Below are 17,011 nucleotides of genomic sequence, written 5' to 3'. Positions count from 1 at the left end.
GAAACCCACGCAGACACGGGGAGAACGTGCAAACTCCACACAGTCAGTCGCCTGAGTCGGGAACTGAACCCGGGTCTCCAGGCGCTGTGAGGCAGCAGTGCTAACCACTGTGCCACCGTGCCGCCCATAGATGGGTCAGTTTTTGTCCAGTGTGTGCAGGAGGGCTTCCTGACACAGTATGTAGACAGGCCAACAAGCGGCCTGCATTAGATTTGGTCCTGGCTAATGAGCCCGACCAAGTGTTAGACTTGGAAGTAGGTGAGCACTTTGGTGATAGCGATCACAATTCTGTTATGTTTATTTTAGTGATAGAAAGGGATAGATGTATACCACTGGGCAAGAGTTATAGCCGGGGGAAAGGCAAATACGATGAGATTAGGCAAGATTTAGGAAGCATAGGATGGGGAAGGAAACTGCAGAGGATGGGCACATTAGAAATGTGGAGCTTATTCAAGGAAGCTATAGACTGTGGGAGCCATGGTTTACGAAGGAAGTGGAATCTCTGGTCAAGAGGAAGAAGGTGGCTTATGTTAGGATGAGATGTGAAGGCTCAGTTAGGGCGCTTGAGGGTTACAAGGTAGCTAGGAAAGACCTAAAGAGAGAGCTCAGAAGAGCAAGGAGGTGACATGAGAAGTTGGCGGATAGGATCAGGGTTAACCCTAAGGCTTTCTGTAGGTATTTAAGGAGTAAAAGATTGACGAGAGTAAGATTAGGGCCAATAAAGGATAGTAGTGGGAAGTAGGGCGGCACGGTGGCACAGTGGTTAGCACTGCTGCCTCACAGCGCCTGTAGACCCGGGTTCAATTCCCGACTCAGGCGACTGACTGTGTGGAGTTTGCACGTTCTCCCCGTGTCTGCGTGGGTTTCCTCCCGGTGCTCCGGTTTCCTCCCACAGTCCAAAGATGTGCGGGTCAGGTGAATTGGCCATGCTAAATTGCCCGTTGTGTTAGGTAAGGGGTAAATGTAGGGGTATGGGTGGGTTGCGCTTCGGCGGGTCGGTGTGGACTTGTTGGGCCGAAGGGCCTGTTTCCACACTGTAAGTCTAATCTAATCTAATCTAGTGTGTGGAGTCAGAGGAAAGAGGGGAAGCAGTAAATGAATATTTTTCGACAGTATTCACTCTAGAAAACAACAATGTTGTCGAGGAGAACACTGAGATACAGGCTACTAGACTAGGTGGGATTGAGGTTCACAAGGAAGAGGTATTAGAAATCCTGCAGAGTATGAAAATAGGTAAGTCCCCTGGGCAGGGTGAGATTTATCCTAGGATCCTCTGGGAAGCCAGGGAGAAGATTGCCGAGCCTTTGGCATTGATCTTTAAATCGTCATTGTCTACAGGAATAGTGCCAGAAGACTAGAGGATAGCAAATGTGGTTCCCCTGTTCAAGAAGGGGAGTAGAGACAACCCAGGTAATTATAGACCAGTGAGCCTCACTTCAGTTGTTGGTAAATTGTTGGAAAAGGTTATAAGAGAGAGGAATTATAATCATCTAGAAAAGAATAATTTGATTAGGGATAGTCAGCACGGTTTTGTGAAGGGTGGGTCGTGCCTCACAAACCTCATTGAGTTCTTTGAGAAGGTGACCAAATAAGTGAATGAGGGTAAATCGGTTGATGTGGTGTGTCTGGATTTCAGCAAGGCGTTCGATAAGGTTCCCCACAGTCGGCTATTGTAAAAAATGTGGAGGAATGGGATTGTGGGAGATATAGCAATTTGGATCAGTAATTGGCTAGCTGAAAGAAGGCAGAGGGTGGTGCTTGATGGGAAATGTTCATCCCGGTGTCCAGTTACCAGTGGTGTATTGTGAAGGTCGGTGTTGGGTCCACTGCTGTTCGTCATTTTTATAAATGACCTGGATGAGGGCATAGAAGGGTGGGTTAGTAAATTTGCAGACGACACTAAGGTCGGTGGAGTTGTGGATAGTGACAAAGGATGTTGTAGGTTACAGAGAGACATAGATAAGCTGCAGAGCTGGGCTGAGAGGTGGCAAATGGAGTTTAATGCGGACAAGTGTGAGGTGATTCACTTTGGTCGGAGTAACCGGAATGCAAAGTACTGGGCTAATGGTAAGATTCTTGGTAGTGCAGATGAGCAGAGACATCTCGGTGTCCAGGTACACAGATCCTTGAAAGTTGCCACCCAGGTTGACAGGGTTGTTAAGAAAGCGTACAGTGTTTTAGCTTTTATTAATAGAGGGATCGAGTACTGGAACCATGAGGTTATGCTACAACTGTACAAAACTCTAGTGCGCCCGCACTTGGAGTATTGTGTACAGTTCTGGTCACCGCATTATAAGAAGGATGTGGAAGCTTTGGAAAGCGTGCAGAGGAGATTTACTAGGATGTTGCCTGGTATGGAGGGAAGGTCTTATGAGGAAAGGCTGAGGGACTTGAGACTGTTTTCGTTAGAGAGAAGAAGGTTGAGAGGTGACTTAATAGAAATATATAAGATAATCAGAGGGTTAGATAGGGGGGACAGGGAGAGCCTTTTTCCAAGAATGGTGACGGCGAGCATGAGGGGGCATAGCTTAAAATTGAGAGGTGATAGATATAGGACAGATGTCAGAGGTAGTTTCTTTACTCAGAGAGTAGTAAGGGTATGGAATGCTTTGACTGCAATGGTCGTAGATTTGCTAACTTAAAGTACATTTAAGTCGATATTGGACAAGCATATGGACGTACATGGAATAGTGTAGGTTAGATGGGCTTCAGATTGGTATGACAGGTCGGTGCAACATCAAGGGCCGAAGGGCCTGTACTGCGCTGTAATGTTCTATGTTCTATGTAAGTGGGGATGTTCACCGATAATTGTACAATGTTCAGCACCATACATGACTCCTCAGATACTGACGCAATCCGTGTTCAAATGTAACAAGATCTGGACAATATCAAGGTTTGATATGGCAAGTGGCAAGTAACATTTGATCCACACAAATGCCAGGCAATGACCATCTCCAAGAGACAACCTAACCACCACCTTGCCCGGCTACAGGAAGGACATTATCAAATTAGGAAGGGTGCAGAAAAGATTTACAAGGATCTTATTGGGACTGTAGGGTTTGAGTTATAAGGAGAAGTTAGAAGGTGCTGTCTGAGGATCTTTGGTGAATTACTGCAGTGTATCTTGTAGATATTACACACTGCTGTTACTGAGCGTCGGTGGTGGAGGGAGGGGATGTTTGTGGATGTGGGGCTAATCAAGCGGGGGCTGCTTTGTCCTGGATGGTGTTGAGCTTCTTGAGTGTTGCTGGAACTGCCCCCAACCCAGGCAAGTGCAGTGTAGGAGGTTGAGGGATGACCTTATCGAGATTTATAAAATCATAAAAGGCATAGATAAGGTGAATAGTAATGGTATTTTCAAAACTAAAGGGCATAGTTTTAAGGTGAGAGGAGAACGGGATCTGTTAGGCAACATTTTTGCACAGAGGCTGATTTGTGTGTGGAATGAACTGCCAGAGGAAATGGTAGATGCAGGTACAATTCCAACACTTAAAAGTCATTCAGACAGGTACATGAATAGGAAAGGTTTAGACAGACACAGGCCAAACGCAGGTAAATGGGATTAGATTAGTTTGGGAAATATTAGCGTGGACAGGTTGGACCAAAGGCTCTGCTTCCATACTGTGTGATTGTATGATAAATGGTAATATCATCACTGAATCCTTCATTGTCAACATCCTGGGGGTTACCATCGACCAGAAACTCAACTGGATTTGCCTTATAGACACAAACTCATCTCCAAATTCTAAGAGCTGGGTTTCAGTTCTCTCCTCTGTAACTGGTCCCTAAATTTCCTGACATACAGACCGCAGTCAGTAAGAATAGGCGACATCTCCTCCACCATAACTCTCAGTACCAGTGTCCCTCCAAGGCTGTGTACTCAGCCCCTCCTTATGAACCCATGGCTAAATTCCAACCCAACTCCATTTACAAGTTTGATGACAGCAGCAGTATTGTAGGTTGGATCTCAAACAATGATGATACAGAAGACGGGAAAGAGGTTGGGTGTTTATTGGCAAAACGAAGGAGCTGTTCATTGACTTCAGGAAGTGGAGTGGAGGACATGCCCCCCTGTCTATATCAATGGGGCTGAGGTGGAGACGGTCGAGAGCATCAGGCTCCTGTGAGTGATGATCCCCAACAATCTGTCCTGGTCTCCCCATGTCAATGTGATTGTCATGAAAGCACATCAACATCTCTACTTACTCAGGAGGCTAAGGACATTCAGCGTGTCTACAATGACTCTTACCAATTTTTATAGATAGAGTCATAGAGATGGACAGCATGGAAACAGACCCTTCGGTCCAACCCATCCATGCCGACCAGATATCCCAACCCAATCTCGTCCCACCTGCCAGCACTTGGCCCATATCCCTCCAAACCCTTCCTATTCATATACCGATCCAAATGCCTCTTAAATGTTGCAATTGTACCAGCCTCCACCACTTCCTCTGGCAGTTCATTCCATGCACGTACCACCCTCTGTGTGAAGAAGTTGCCCTGAAGGTCTCTTTTATATCTTTCCCCTCTCACCCTAAACCTATGCCCTCTAGTTCTGGACTCCCCCACTCCAGGGAAAAGACTTTGCCTATCTACCCTATCCATACCCCTCATGCGCCATAGAAAGCATCCAATGTGGATGCATCACAGCAAGGTATGGCAACTGCTCTTCCCAAGAAACTACAGAGGGTCATGAATACAGCCCATTCGAGCACACAACCCAACCTTCCATCCCGCTGGCTCCATCTATACTTCCCGCTGCCTCAGGAAAACAACCAACATCATCAAAGACCCCTTCCATCCTGGATACACTCTCTTCCACCCTCTTCCATTGGGCAAAAGATATAAAAGTTTGAAAACATGTACGATCAGATTCAAGAACAGCATCTTCCCCACTGTTATCAGACTTTTGAACAGACCTCTCAAATGTTAATGTTGATGTCTCTCTCTCTCTCTCTCTCTCTGTGCACCTTCGCTGCTGCTGTAACACTGTATCCTGCCCTCTGTTCTGCTAACCTGATACACTTTTTTGGGTTTGATCTCCTGTATGGCACGCAAAGCAACACTTTTCACAGTATCTCACTGATTAGAGCCAGTATTTTCACCTTAAATAGACACTGATAGTGTTGCTGTAATGTCTATGACAACAATAAAATCAATCAATCAATCAGTGGCTTCAACAGCACGTCACATGCTGGGAATACTGCACAAGTAACTCCCCTCCTGCCTCCCCAAAGCCTGGCCACCATCTACAAGGCACAAGTCAGGAGTGTGATGGAATACTCCCCACTTGCCTGGATGGGGGCAGCTCCAACATCACTCAAGAAGCTCAACACCATCCAGGACAAAGCAGCCCCCGCTTGATTGGCCCCACATCCACCAACACCCACTCCCTCCACCACGATGCTCAGAGGCAGCAGTGTGTAAAATCTACAAGATGCACTGCAGAAATTCATCAAAGATCCTCAGACAGCACCTTCCAAACCCCAACCACTTCCATCTAGAAGGACAAGGGCAGCAGATACATGAAGAAAGTGAGGACTGCAGTTGCTGGAGGCCAGAGTCGAAAAGTGAGGTGCTGGAAAACTCAGCCGGTCAGGCAGCATCCAAGGAACAGGAGAATCAACGTTTCGGTCAGGAAGGGCTTATGCCTGAAATATTGATTCTCCTGCTCCTTGGATGCTGCCCCACTAGCTGTGTTTTTCCAGCACCATATTCTTTGACAGCAGATACATGGGAACACCATCCCCTGCAAGTTCTTTTCAAGCCCCTCACCCATCCCGACTTGGAAATATATTGCTGTTCCTTCACTGTCGTTAAGTCAAAATCCTGGAATTCCCTCCCTCAGGGAATTGTGAGTCTACCCACAGTACATGGACTGCAGTGGTTCAAGAAGGCAGCTCACCACCACCTTCTCAAGGGGCAACTAGGGACGGGCTATAAATGCTGGGCCCAGCCAACGATGCCCATGTCTCAGGAATAAGTTGAAAAAATTGTGACAACAATTTGCAAACTGTAAAGCATCTAAAAAGTGTAATATATTCCAAGATGATTCAAGGGGATGTCAACAAAAATTCAGCAATGAATCCATATAAAATTATAGTCAGGCAGTTCACCGAAACATTGGTCAAAGATTTTAACCAGTGTTTGAAAGAAGGAGGCAAAATCATAACCACCAATAAGTTAGGTGAAGGAAACTGTAGATGTCAGGATCAGATGAATGCAGACATTGCGGACAATTATAGGGAGTTATGTGGGCGGCAAAAATAACTCATGGACATTAAATTGTAACACGCTCAGCGTCACTTTAGAGTGAAAATACTGGCTCTAATCAGTCAGATGTGATTGCAGATTAAAACAAACATGGAGCGATTAATAAGTGACGTAGGTTAATCCCTGTACTAAGAGATTATGGTCTTGTGATGAGTTAGAAACATATTAAAAAAAGGTTAGATTATCTGTTGCATTACCAACTGTTATTGAGCAGGAAATGAAGAGGTATCAATAAATTTACAGCTAAAGGGAATGCGATAATTTTGAAGAGGATGAAATAGATAAAGCAAGAAGCAACTTGAAGAAGTATTTGCATTTTACAAACCGTTTCACATGCTCAATATGTCTCAAAGTGCTTTATAGCAAATACAAATGTTTTGGCATGTTGTTTCTGCTCTTACGTAGAAAATACAGCAGCTAATTTGCACACAGCAAGTTCCCACACGCAGTAACATGGAAATGAATAAGTAATCCTGTCTTTGAGTGACAATGGAAGGGGTAAACATTAGTCAGGACACAGGGAGAATTCCTGCAATTTTCTCCAGATGTGATTGGAATTTGGCGGACACATGCGGGAGAGGTAGTGCCTGCAGACACACTCAGAAATACACACACAGGCACACACACACAGATACACACACAGACACACAGACACACACACACACACAGACACACAGACACATACACAGACACACATACAGACACATACACATACACACACACACACACACACACACAGACACACATACAGACACACACACTCCACAGACACACACACACACAGACACACACACACACACACACACACACTCACATACACAGACACACACACACACAGACACAAACACACACACGTGTCCAAACTGATGTTTTCTGGAAATGAAACATGTACTAAGAAAGGTAAAACAGAAACACGTCACTTCATACAGGCCTGAGGATTGATGGCTAAAACCATTGCAGGCTTAAAGAAACCTTCACTCTGAAGAAGGGTCATTGGACGGGAAACATTATTTCTGTTTCTCTCTCCACAGATGCTGCCAGACCTGCTGAGTTTCTCCAGCCATTTCTGTTTCTTTTGTTTCTGAGGGATTCTTCCTCACTTCATTTTGCACAATGGAGCGAGAAAATTCCTAGCTTCTCAGCTCCATCTCTTACCAGTTTCAGACACAGAATAAAATAAACAATGGGTCCCATTGTATCCCACCAACTGGGGGAAATGCATGATGTCCAGGCAGCATTCCAGCCACGATCACCTCCTTTCATTTTGAGTTTATTTGAAATCCCATTTTCATGTCATTTTATAGTTTTTACATTGAAAAAACGAGACATGGTCTCTCATCCAGGAAAGCCAATCATATTTGGATTCACTCCACCAAGCAATGGCATCATTTCCATCTCAGCTTGGCCAGAAAGCACAAAGGAAGTCACTGGACCTGTCCCAACTGGTATAGGGCGCCTTGACCAGTCTGTGCCAGCACACACTGGCTGCGAATGTCAGCCTGTGTTATGATGGCACACCCTCAAACGATGTGTGACTTGGACAAAAATGGAGACGCTGGTCAGCCTTGGAGGCCAGTTCCAGAGTGAAGGATGGTGCAGGGAGTGAGTCTCGGAGCAGAGGATGGGGCAGGGAGAGAGACCCAGAGTGGAGGATGTTGCAGGGAGTAAATCGCAGAGTGGAGGAGGGTGCAGTGAGTGAGTCTCGGAGTGAAGAATGGTGCAGGGAGTGAGTCCTGGGGTGGAGGATGGTGCAGGGAGTGAGTCTCGGAGTGGAGGATGGTGCAGGGAGTGAGTCTCGGAGTGGAGGAAGGTGCAGGGAGTGAGTCCTAGAGTGGAGGATGGTGCAGGGAGTGAGTCCTGGAGTGGATGACGGTGCAGGGAGTGAGTCTCGGAGCGAGGGATGGTGCTGGGAGTGAGTCTCAAAGTGGGGGATGGTGTAGGGAGTGAGTCTCGGAGCGGAGGATGGTGCAGGGAGTGAGTCTCGGAGTGGAGAATGGTGTAGGGAGTGAGTCTCGGAGCGGAGGATGCTGTATGGAGTGAGTCTTAGAGCGGAGAATGGTGTAGGGAGTGAGTCCTGGGGTGGAGGATGGTGCAGGGAGTGAGTCTCGGAGTGGAGAATGGTGCAGGGAGTGAGTCTCGGAGCAGAGGATGGTGCAGGGAGTGAGTCTCAGAGTGGAGAATGGCGTAGGGAGTGAGTCTCGGAGTGGGCGATGGTGCAGGGAGTGAGTCTCGGAGTGGAGAATGGTGCAGGGAGTGAGTCTCGGAGCAGAGGATGGTGCAGGGAGTGAGTCTCGGAGTGGAGAATGGTGCAGGGAGTGAGTCTCGGAGTGAGGGATGGTTTAGGGAGTGAGTCTCGGAGCGGAGGATGGTGCAGGGAGTGAGACTCGGAGCGGGGAATGGTGCAGGGAGGGAGTCTCGGAGTGAGGGATGGTGTAGGGAGTGAGTCTCGGAGCGGGGGATGGTGCAGGGAGTGAGTCTCGGAGTGGAGGAAGGTGCAGGGAGTGAGTCTCGGAGCGGGGAATGGTGCAGGGAGTGAGTCTCGGAGCGGGGAATGGTGCAGGGAGTGAGTCTCAGAGTGAGGGATGGTGTAGGGAGTGAGTCTCGGAGTGAAGGATTGTGCTGGGAGGGAGTCCTGGATAAACCGCTCTGGTGCAGCTGTGAGCTGTTGTGATGCGGGGTGGTGGTTTGGAGCTGCGTGGGGATGTTTAGATTAGATTACTTTAGATTAGATTACTTACAGTGTGGAAACAGGCCCTTCGGCCCAACAAGTCCACACCGACCCACCGAAGCGCAACCCACCCATACCCCTACATATACCCCTTACCTAACACTACGGGCAATTTAGCATGGCCAATTCACCTGACCCGCACATCTTTGGACTGTGGGAGGAAACCGGAGCACCCAGAGGAAACCCACGCAGACACGGGGAGAACGTGCAAACTCCACACAGACAGTCGCCTGAGGCGGGAATTGAACCCAGGTCCCTGGCGCTGTGAGGCAGCAGTGCTAACCACTGTGCCACCGTGCCGCCGTGTTTGTTGGACTGGGTCTGGTGCTGACAGTTAGACTGAGGGGAAGCCCATGTACTGAGCTATTGCAATGTAATGTTTATGTGTAAATAGTTTATGTGACTGTCATGCCTATCCTTTGAACTATGTTTCATTTCTAACTTATACTATGAATCATTGTGAAATAATGCAACTACTTTTTTTTAATTGTTCTATTGTATTTAAGGTCTGTACCGAGGTACCTGAGCCTCGGATCGCGTCATTAGAGGAGGAATTAAAAAACTTTCCACAGTACACCTGTACTTCTGGACTTGAGTACATGTGACAATAAAGGATATTCTAATCCCAAGGGATATTCACTCGCCTACAACTGATCCTCAAACTCCTTCCTTATCCCAGGAACTCTGCCTCCCATCTCCTGGGAAAAGGGAAGGAGGGTAAAAATGGCGGATAATCCAGGAAAATGCTTCTGGAAGCTTATTCATGGCTTTTCGATGTCACTGACAGGGTCAACAGTGCCTGCTGTTCCTAATTGCCCCTTGAAATGATTGATTGCCTAACAACCATTTCAGAGGGCAGTAGGGAGTCGACCTTATTGCTGTGGCTCTGGAATCACATGTAGGCCAGACCAGGGAAGGATTTCCTCCCTAAAGGACATTAGGAAACAGATGGGTTTTTAGCAACAAGTGATAATAGATCAACACTAAGACTAGTTTTCAATCACAAAATTTTATGAATTGAATTTGAATTCCAGCGTCTGTCATGGCAGGATTTTAACACACACCCTCAGAAGGTGTGCACAGGTCCCTGGATTATGAGTTCAGTTACAAGACCAGGACAGCACACTACCTTCACGTCACTCCCAGCCCTAACCTTTATTCGGTCAGCCATGATCAATCAGTACCCTCTGTTACCGTGTGGCTAATTCTCAAATAAAAGATTCAAAAGAACTGCAGATGCTGTCAATCAGAAAAAAAATTGCTGGAAAAGCTCAGTAGGTCTGGCAGCATCTGTGGAGAGAAATCAGTGTTAATGTTTCGGGTCAAGCAACCCTTCCTCAGAATCAACCAATTCTCAAATCTTGACTTTACAATGTAGAAAGATTGACTTTCTGAGAGTCTGCGCCAGGGAGGAGGAGTGAGGTGATCAGAAGAACAGTAATGGACAGACACATCAAGGAGAACAAGAGAGCAGCAGGAAGGTGGGAGTGAGACTGTTGGGGTCAGCTATTGAATGTTACATCGATTAGTGGCAATGCTTTACTCAATGTTCGCCATCGTAGGTTTTATCAAACCAGGTCCTTGCACAGAAGGTCACAGTTGCACTGGAAAAGGTGCTCTTTTCTCTCCTTACAGATGCTACCAGACCTGCTGAGATTTTCCAGCATTTTCTCTTTTGAACATGGGGAGGTTCTTGCTTTAGGGGAACACCACAAGCTAGAGGCTGGTGGGCATCTAGATGAGGCAGGTCCTAATAAAACTAATCAAGAATTCAGAAAAATAAGCTTTATAATGCCTAGAGTGGGGTGAATGTGGAATTCACGGCCCCAGGGAGTGCTCCAAGTGATTAGAATGACTAAGTCCGACCAGACAAAAGTGAGGACTGCAGATGTTGGAGACCAGACTCTAGATTAGAGTGGTGCTGGAAAAGCACAGCAGGGCATGCAGCATCCGAGGAAAAGCCTCATTCTTGATGAAGGGCTTGTGTCCGAAATGTCAATTTTCCTGCTCCTCAGATGCTGCCTGGCCTGCTGTGCTTTTCCAGCATCAGACTGATCTAGACTAATTCCTATCAGACGTTAGGGCTGCAGTTCTTGCGAGAGAGAGAGATGACTGGGGGTGGTTTAACCTGATGGTCACTGCGCCTTACCCCAGGGGTGGGTGAGGTTCATGGTAACCTCAGCTAGCATAGGAATTGTAGCCATGCTGATGCTGGCACTCTGCAGTGTAAAATTGCCCATAGTGTCCAGGGATGTGCAGGCTAGGTGGATTAGCCATGAGGAATGCAGGGTTACGAGGGACAGGGTAGGTCAGTATGGACTCAATGGGCTGAATGACCTGCTTTCACACTATAGGGATTCTATGATTGTATGAAACCAGCCAACTGAGCTAACTGACCCCCTGACAGTTAAGGAATATCTGGATAAACACAAGGGAGCAAGGAATCAAAGGTTATAATCACAGGCTGAGATGGAAACAGGTTAGGGTGGGAGGGTGGAGCACAGACACCAGCATGGAGATGTTGGGCTGAATGGTCTATTCTGATGCTATAAAATGCATTGTGTTTCCCTGTCAAAGAGTCGACAACCCCCCAGGGACTGAGAAGAAGCATTCCTATGAAAGAATGCTCCGATATTCTGATATGAGTCACACAGCTCCTTCACAGGTTGTTGAAATTTAGAATTTTAGCAGCTTTTGCTCAGAATCTCCCTAAAAGGCTTTTAGATCAGACTATTAAGCCTGGGTCTACAGACTTTGTACTTTCATTCCTGATGAAGGGTTTTTGATTTTCCTGCTCCTTGGATGCTGCCTGACCTGCTGTGCTTTTCCAGCCCCACTCTAATCTAGACTCTGGTCTCCAGCATCTGCAGTACCCACTTCCTCCTAGACTTTGTACTTTCCCACTTTAAAGAATTCTCAACATTCATCAGCACCATGACCCACCTGCCCCAATGGAAAGAGAGTTACTGATACAAAACGTCCTTTTGGAGTGAGGTTGAACTTGGCACAGGGGGCTCAGACTCCTCAGGGCAGGCCTACCAATTAATTCAATTGCACATATCCAGGGGGTTGTGAGCATTCAGACAAAGTTCATCCAATTACAGATCCGAGTACAGATCCCTCAGAGAAAAGAACATTTCGAATTCAGCACTGCAATATGAATTCAAAGCACCTCCCTGACTTCAGTAAGGTTTTAAAAGGAAGAGTTGCACTGCACAATTAGAGGAATGGAACACATTGGCTGCTGATTGAGTCAAACATATCTAATACTTATAGACCCTGCATGCTGTTAAGCATGAGACCGTTTTTAAAATGAAAGTAGCATCAAACAGACTTGCTGGGAAGAACAGTCATTATCTTCAGTGTTAGATAAAGCACTGCATAACACTGCAATATTTGATTTCCAAGTTTGGATCTCACACCAGTCACTGACTTCTGAGCAAAATAATATCATTACTCGTTCCTCCTGCAGCTTTACTCTGTTAGTGGCAGGCTTATAATCAGGTTTGTAAAGCAGTGAATGTAATCTGGAGATCAAACTCATGATATGTCTTACTGTATTGAAGACCATGCTGATGATTTAACAGCATTTCAAAGAGAAATTAATTAAGATCTTTTGTTTTCAGAGCAAATCACACATTTAGGTCAAAGATTTGAGGATTCCTGAGTCAACAGATATGAAGCTGGAAAAAAACGTAGACTTTCCTGCTCCTCGGATGCTGCCTGACCTGCTGTGCTTTTCCAGCACCACTCTAATCTTGACTCCAGCATCTGTAATACCCACTTGTGTCTAGCTTCCAGCATCTGCAGTCATTACTGTCTCCATGCCATTTCAGGATTCCTGATCCACTGCTGAGAGCTGGAGGATAACCCACACTGCTCCTAGGCGAGATATAAAACCAAGGTCCCAATCACCTCTTTGCATGTAAGTAAAGCTTCCTGTTAATCAAATTACTGCTCAGTCACAGGTTAAAAACACTGTCTTAGAACAACATTGTGTAAGATGTTGTTGCTATTTCTCTAACACCACTAGGAGGTGCAATTGAGTTATAATTTTAGCGATGAATAGACACATGATTGAATTTTCCCCAATGTACAGTTTACATGGGGATCACTGACATCGGTGTAACAGCCTAGAGTGTTCAAAAGATCCCGTCAATTTTACATCATCCAAATTTGTTGTAAAGAAATCAGAGATTATGGAAATCTGCTGCTCAAGAGCAGAAAATTTTCAATATCCAAATTAAAAAGGGGAAAAATTCTCCCAAACATACACAAGTAAAAACTGTATGAAATTCATGAATATACAAACAAAAAAATGAGGAGGCCATTCAGCCCTTTGACCCTGCTACACCATTCAATAAGGTCACAGCTGGTCTGACGTTAACCTCAGCTTTACATTCCTGCATATCCCCAGTAATCTTTCATCCCCTTGGGAATCAAAGATCTATCTCCCTCTGTCTTGAAATATTCAAAGTTTCTGCATCCACTGACATTTGAGGAAGGGAATTCCAATGACTTACAACCCTCTCTTGAGAGAAAAAAAATACTTTCCTCGTCTCTGTTTTAAATGGGTGGCACCTTATTTTTATTAACAGTGACGCCTTGTTTTAGATTCTGTCACAAGGGGGGAACATCCTTTTACACACTCACCCTGTCAATTCTCCTCAGAGTCTTAGATGTTCCAACTCAGTTCTCTCTGACTCTTCTGAACTCCAGAGCCTGGCCTATGGACCTGGCCTGTCAGGTCATTTCCTCAAAAGGTCACCCATTAATTCAGGTATTAGTCAAGTAAACCTTCTCTGAACTGCTTCCAATACATTAACATCCTTCTGTAAGTATGGCAACCAGTACTGCACATAGCACTCCTGATGTGATAGCAGTGGGAGAGGGGCAGAAGGAGATTTACCAGGATGTTACCTAGGCTGGAGAGTTTCAGTGATGGAGAGAGATTAGACAGACTGGGTTGTTTTCCTTGGAGCAGAGGGGACTGTGGAGGAAATGATTGAGATGGAGAACATGATGAGGGGTATGGACAGGGTAGACAGGAAGAATCCTTTCCCCTTGGTGGAGGGATCAGTGAGCAAGGGGCAGAGATTGAAGGGAAGGGTTGAGGTTTTGAGGGAATGTGAGGAAAAATGTTTTCACCCAGAGGGAGGTGGGAATCCAGAACCCACTGCCTGTAAGGGTGGGGGAGGCAGAAACTCTCAGAACATTGAAGAATTACTTCGATATGCATTTGCAAAGCCAAGGCTATGGTTGTCTGCTTCTTATACAAAGGCTACTGTGTTAACCATCAGGGGGAGCTCTGCAACAGCCCCAGTCTCAGAAAGATTAAACAATTATAATACCTCTATGCATAGTAAAATCAGATATGGCTGTTTTAAATTAACACAGTGACAAACAGCAGTTACTTGTGGCTGTTACAGATATTTCCCCAGAATTACTGTCTCCTCTCACCAGCTGGTGCTAAAATTGGGACCACATCTATACAAACACACTGGTTATCTTTGAAGACAGCCACTGTCTGAAAGGCTTCTGAAACTGCACCAAGGTCCATGAATGAAAGTGCTTTGAGTATTTACAGCCAGCAGACAGTCCACTGAGCCAAATGTATACATACCTAGACTGCATGCAGTGTCTCTTCAGCAGATTGTGTACACAGTCAACAGAATGTGTTACAGCCAGTGCAGTGTGTACACAGTCAGCAGAATATGTACACAGCCAGCAGAGTGTGTACACAGCCAGCAGAATGTGTACACAGCCAGTGCAATGTGTACACAGCCAGCAAAATGTGTACACAGCCAGTGGAATGTGTACACAGCCATTAGAGGGTGTACACAGCCAGTGCAATATATGCACAGCCAGTGGAATGTATGCATAGCCAGTGGAATGTGTACACAGCCAGCAGAGTGTGTACACAGCCAGTAGAGTGTGTACACAGCCAGTGCAATGTGTACACAGCCAGCAGAATGTGTACACTGCCAGTAGTGTACACAGCCAGTAGAGTGTGTACACAGCTAGTAGAGTGTGTTCACAGCCAGTAGAGTATGTACACAGCCAGTGCAATGTGTACACAGCCAGCAGAATGTGGACATAGCCAGCAGAGTGTGTACACAGCCAGTAGAGTGTGTACACAGCCAGTGCAATGTGTACACAGCCAGCAGAATGTGTACACTGCCAGTAGTGTACACAGCCAGTAGAGTGTGTACACAGCTAGTAGAGTGTGTTCACAGCCAGTAGAGTATGTACACAGCCAGTGCAATGTGTACACAGCCAGCAGAATGTGGACATAGCCAGCAGAGTGTGTACACAGCCAGTAGAGTGTGTACACAGCCAGTGCAATGTGGACATAGCCAGCAGAATGTGTACACAGCCAGCAGAATGTGTACACAGCCAGTGGAGAGTGTACATAGCCAGTAGAGTGTGTACACAGCCAGCAGAGTGTGTACACAGCCAGCGGAGTGTGTACACAGCCAGCGGAGTGTGTACACAGCCAGCGGAGAGTGTACACAGCCAGCGGAGTGTGTACACAGCCAGCGGAGAGTGTACACAGCCAGCGGAGTGTGTACACAGCCAGCGGAGTGTGTACACAGCCAGCGGAGAGTGTACACAGCCAGCGGAGTGTGTACACAGCCAGCGGAGTGTGTACACAGCCAGCGGAGTGTGTACACAGCCAGCGGAGAGTGTACACAGCCAGCGGAGAGTGTACACAGCCAGTAGAGTGTGTACACAGCCAGCAGAGTGTGTACACAGCCAGCAGAGTGTGTACAGAGGTATCCTGTACCTTCCTGACTGGGGTTGATCATCCAGAAAAGAGGTGGAACATTCTCCCTCCAAGTGTGTGTATGCTGTCAGGATTTCAGCTGTAGCTTCAAGATTGTTCAAAAATGTTTCAGTTAAAAAGAAACCAAAGGTCACATTACAATTCATGACACTCCGGGTGAGAACCACAGAGCTGCCAATTTATCCCAGTCCCAGAGACTGGGCAGAATGCAGTCAGGCCATATTCCAGTCAGATCAGATACTGCAGATCAAAACACTGCACCTACCCAGAGCACACAGTGGGCACTGACCATGGGGTTGGCAGCGAGGCAGGGGGTGGGGTGAGACAGCCGGGGTGGGGGGTGATGAGGATAGGGACAGTTGGTGATGCTCCATGTTAATCCCAGTGCTGTGTCTGCCCTGAAGGAGACAGGTCCCTGTATGGAGAGGGAGAGCAAGTTACCAGAGTCCAACTCAGCCAGTCCAGGGCAGACCAAGATCAGCAAAGCTGACCATTCTCAGCGGAGTTTACCTTTCCCTTTGTGATAGAAAACATCGCTCCATGCCCCAGCTCCCAGGCACACATTCAGAGCCTCAGTGGCACATTTCTAAAGAATTAATTCGCAGCCAGAAAACGCCTGAACTGAATCTTACCCGAACAATCCAAACCCTGGGATTGATTTTTGATGCTGTGAAGCTGTTGTATACGGGAAAAGCCATACTCACAATGCCCAGTACTGTCTCCTCACTGGGGGCTGGTGCTGACTGGGTTCCGAGGTAAGACATTAGCAGCAGCAGCACTGACAGCACCATCTCTAACATGGTTCAGCCCCGGCTGCAGATCCAACAGGTCTCTCGGTGGGAAAACCTCTCTCTCTCTCTTCCTGGGATTCTCAGCGTCTGCTGATGTTGAATAAAGGATTCCGTTCCCAATGAATCTGCAATCTCCCAGCTCCTCACCAACTCCACTGCATCTCATCCCCAGCTCCTGTGCTGAAATTAACCCGGACCCGAATGAAGTAAACAGCGAGCGCAGGAATAAATAAACTTCTGATTTCTATTCCGCTCCCATCTGATTTGTGCAGAGCGAGGGGACAGTTGCCGGGGCTCTCTCTCTCTCACACACACACACACAGCGGCTGACAGTCCCGCTCACTCATTCCATCTGCGCAGAAAATAAATCGAATTAGCAACACGGCTACTCTGCATTCGACTGGAACCAGCCCAGAGTACAGCAGCCAACTC

General features: G+C 46.8%; 1 protein-coding gene across 2 annotated transcripts in view; it reads right to left on the bottom strand.

Annotated features, from left to right (window-relative positions):
• The window catches only part of mmp17a (matrix metallopeptidase 17a), a 100,066-nt gene extending 83,323 nt beyond the window's left edge, over positions 1-16,743 (bottom strand). For both annotated transcript variants that reach the window (XM_060843901.1, XM_060843902.1), the window contains exon 1: positions 16,493-16,743. In XM_060843901.1, the coding sequence (XP_060699884.1) occupies positions 16,493-16,588 (96 nt within the window). In that variant the 5' untranslated portion in view covers positions 16,589-16,743. The remainder of the gene's footprint in view (positions 1-16,492) is intronic.
• Positions 16,744-17,011: the final 268 nt, after the last annotated feature.

This window comes from Hemiscyllium ocellatum, chromosome 24 (assembly GCF_020745735.1).
Source record: "Hemiscyllium ocellatum isolate sHemOce1 chromosome 24, sHemOce1.pat.X.cur, whole genome shotgun sequence".
NCBI classification, from domain to species: domain Eukaryota; kingdom Metazoa; phylum Chordata; class Chondrichthyes; order Orectolobiformes; family Hemiscylliidae; genus Hemiscyllium; species Hemiscyllium ocellatum.
Note: the sequence above shows the minus strand (reverse complement) of the source record. Positions and strands in the feature narration are given on the sequence as shown.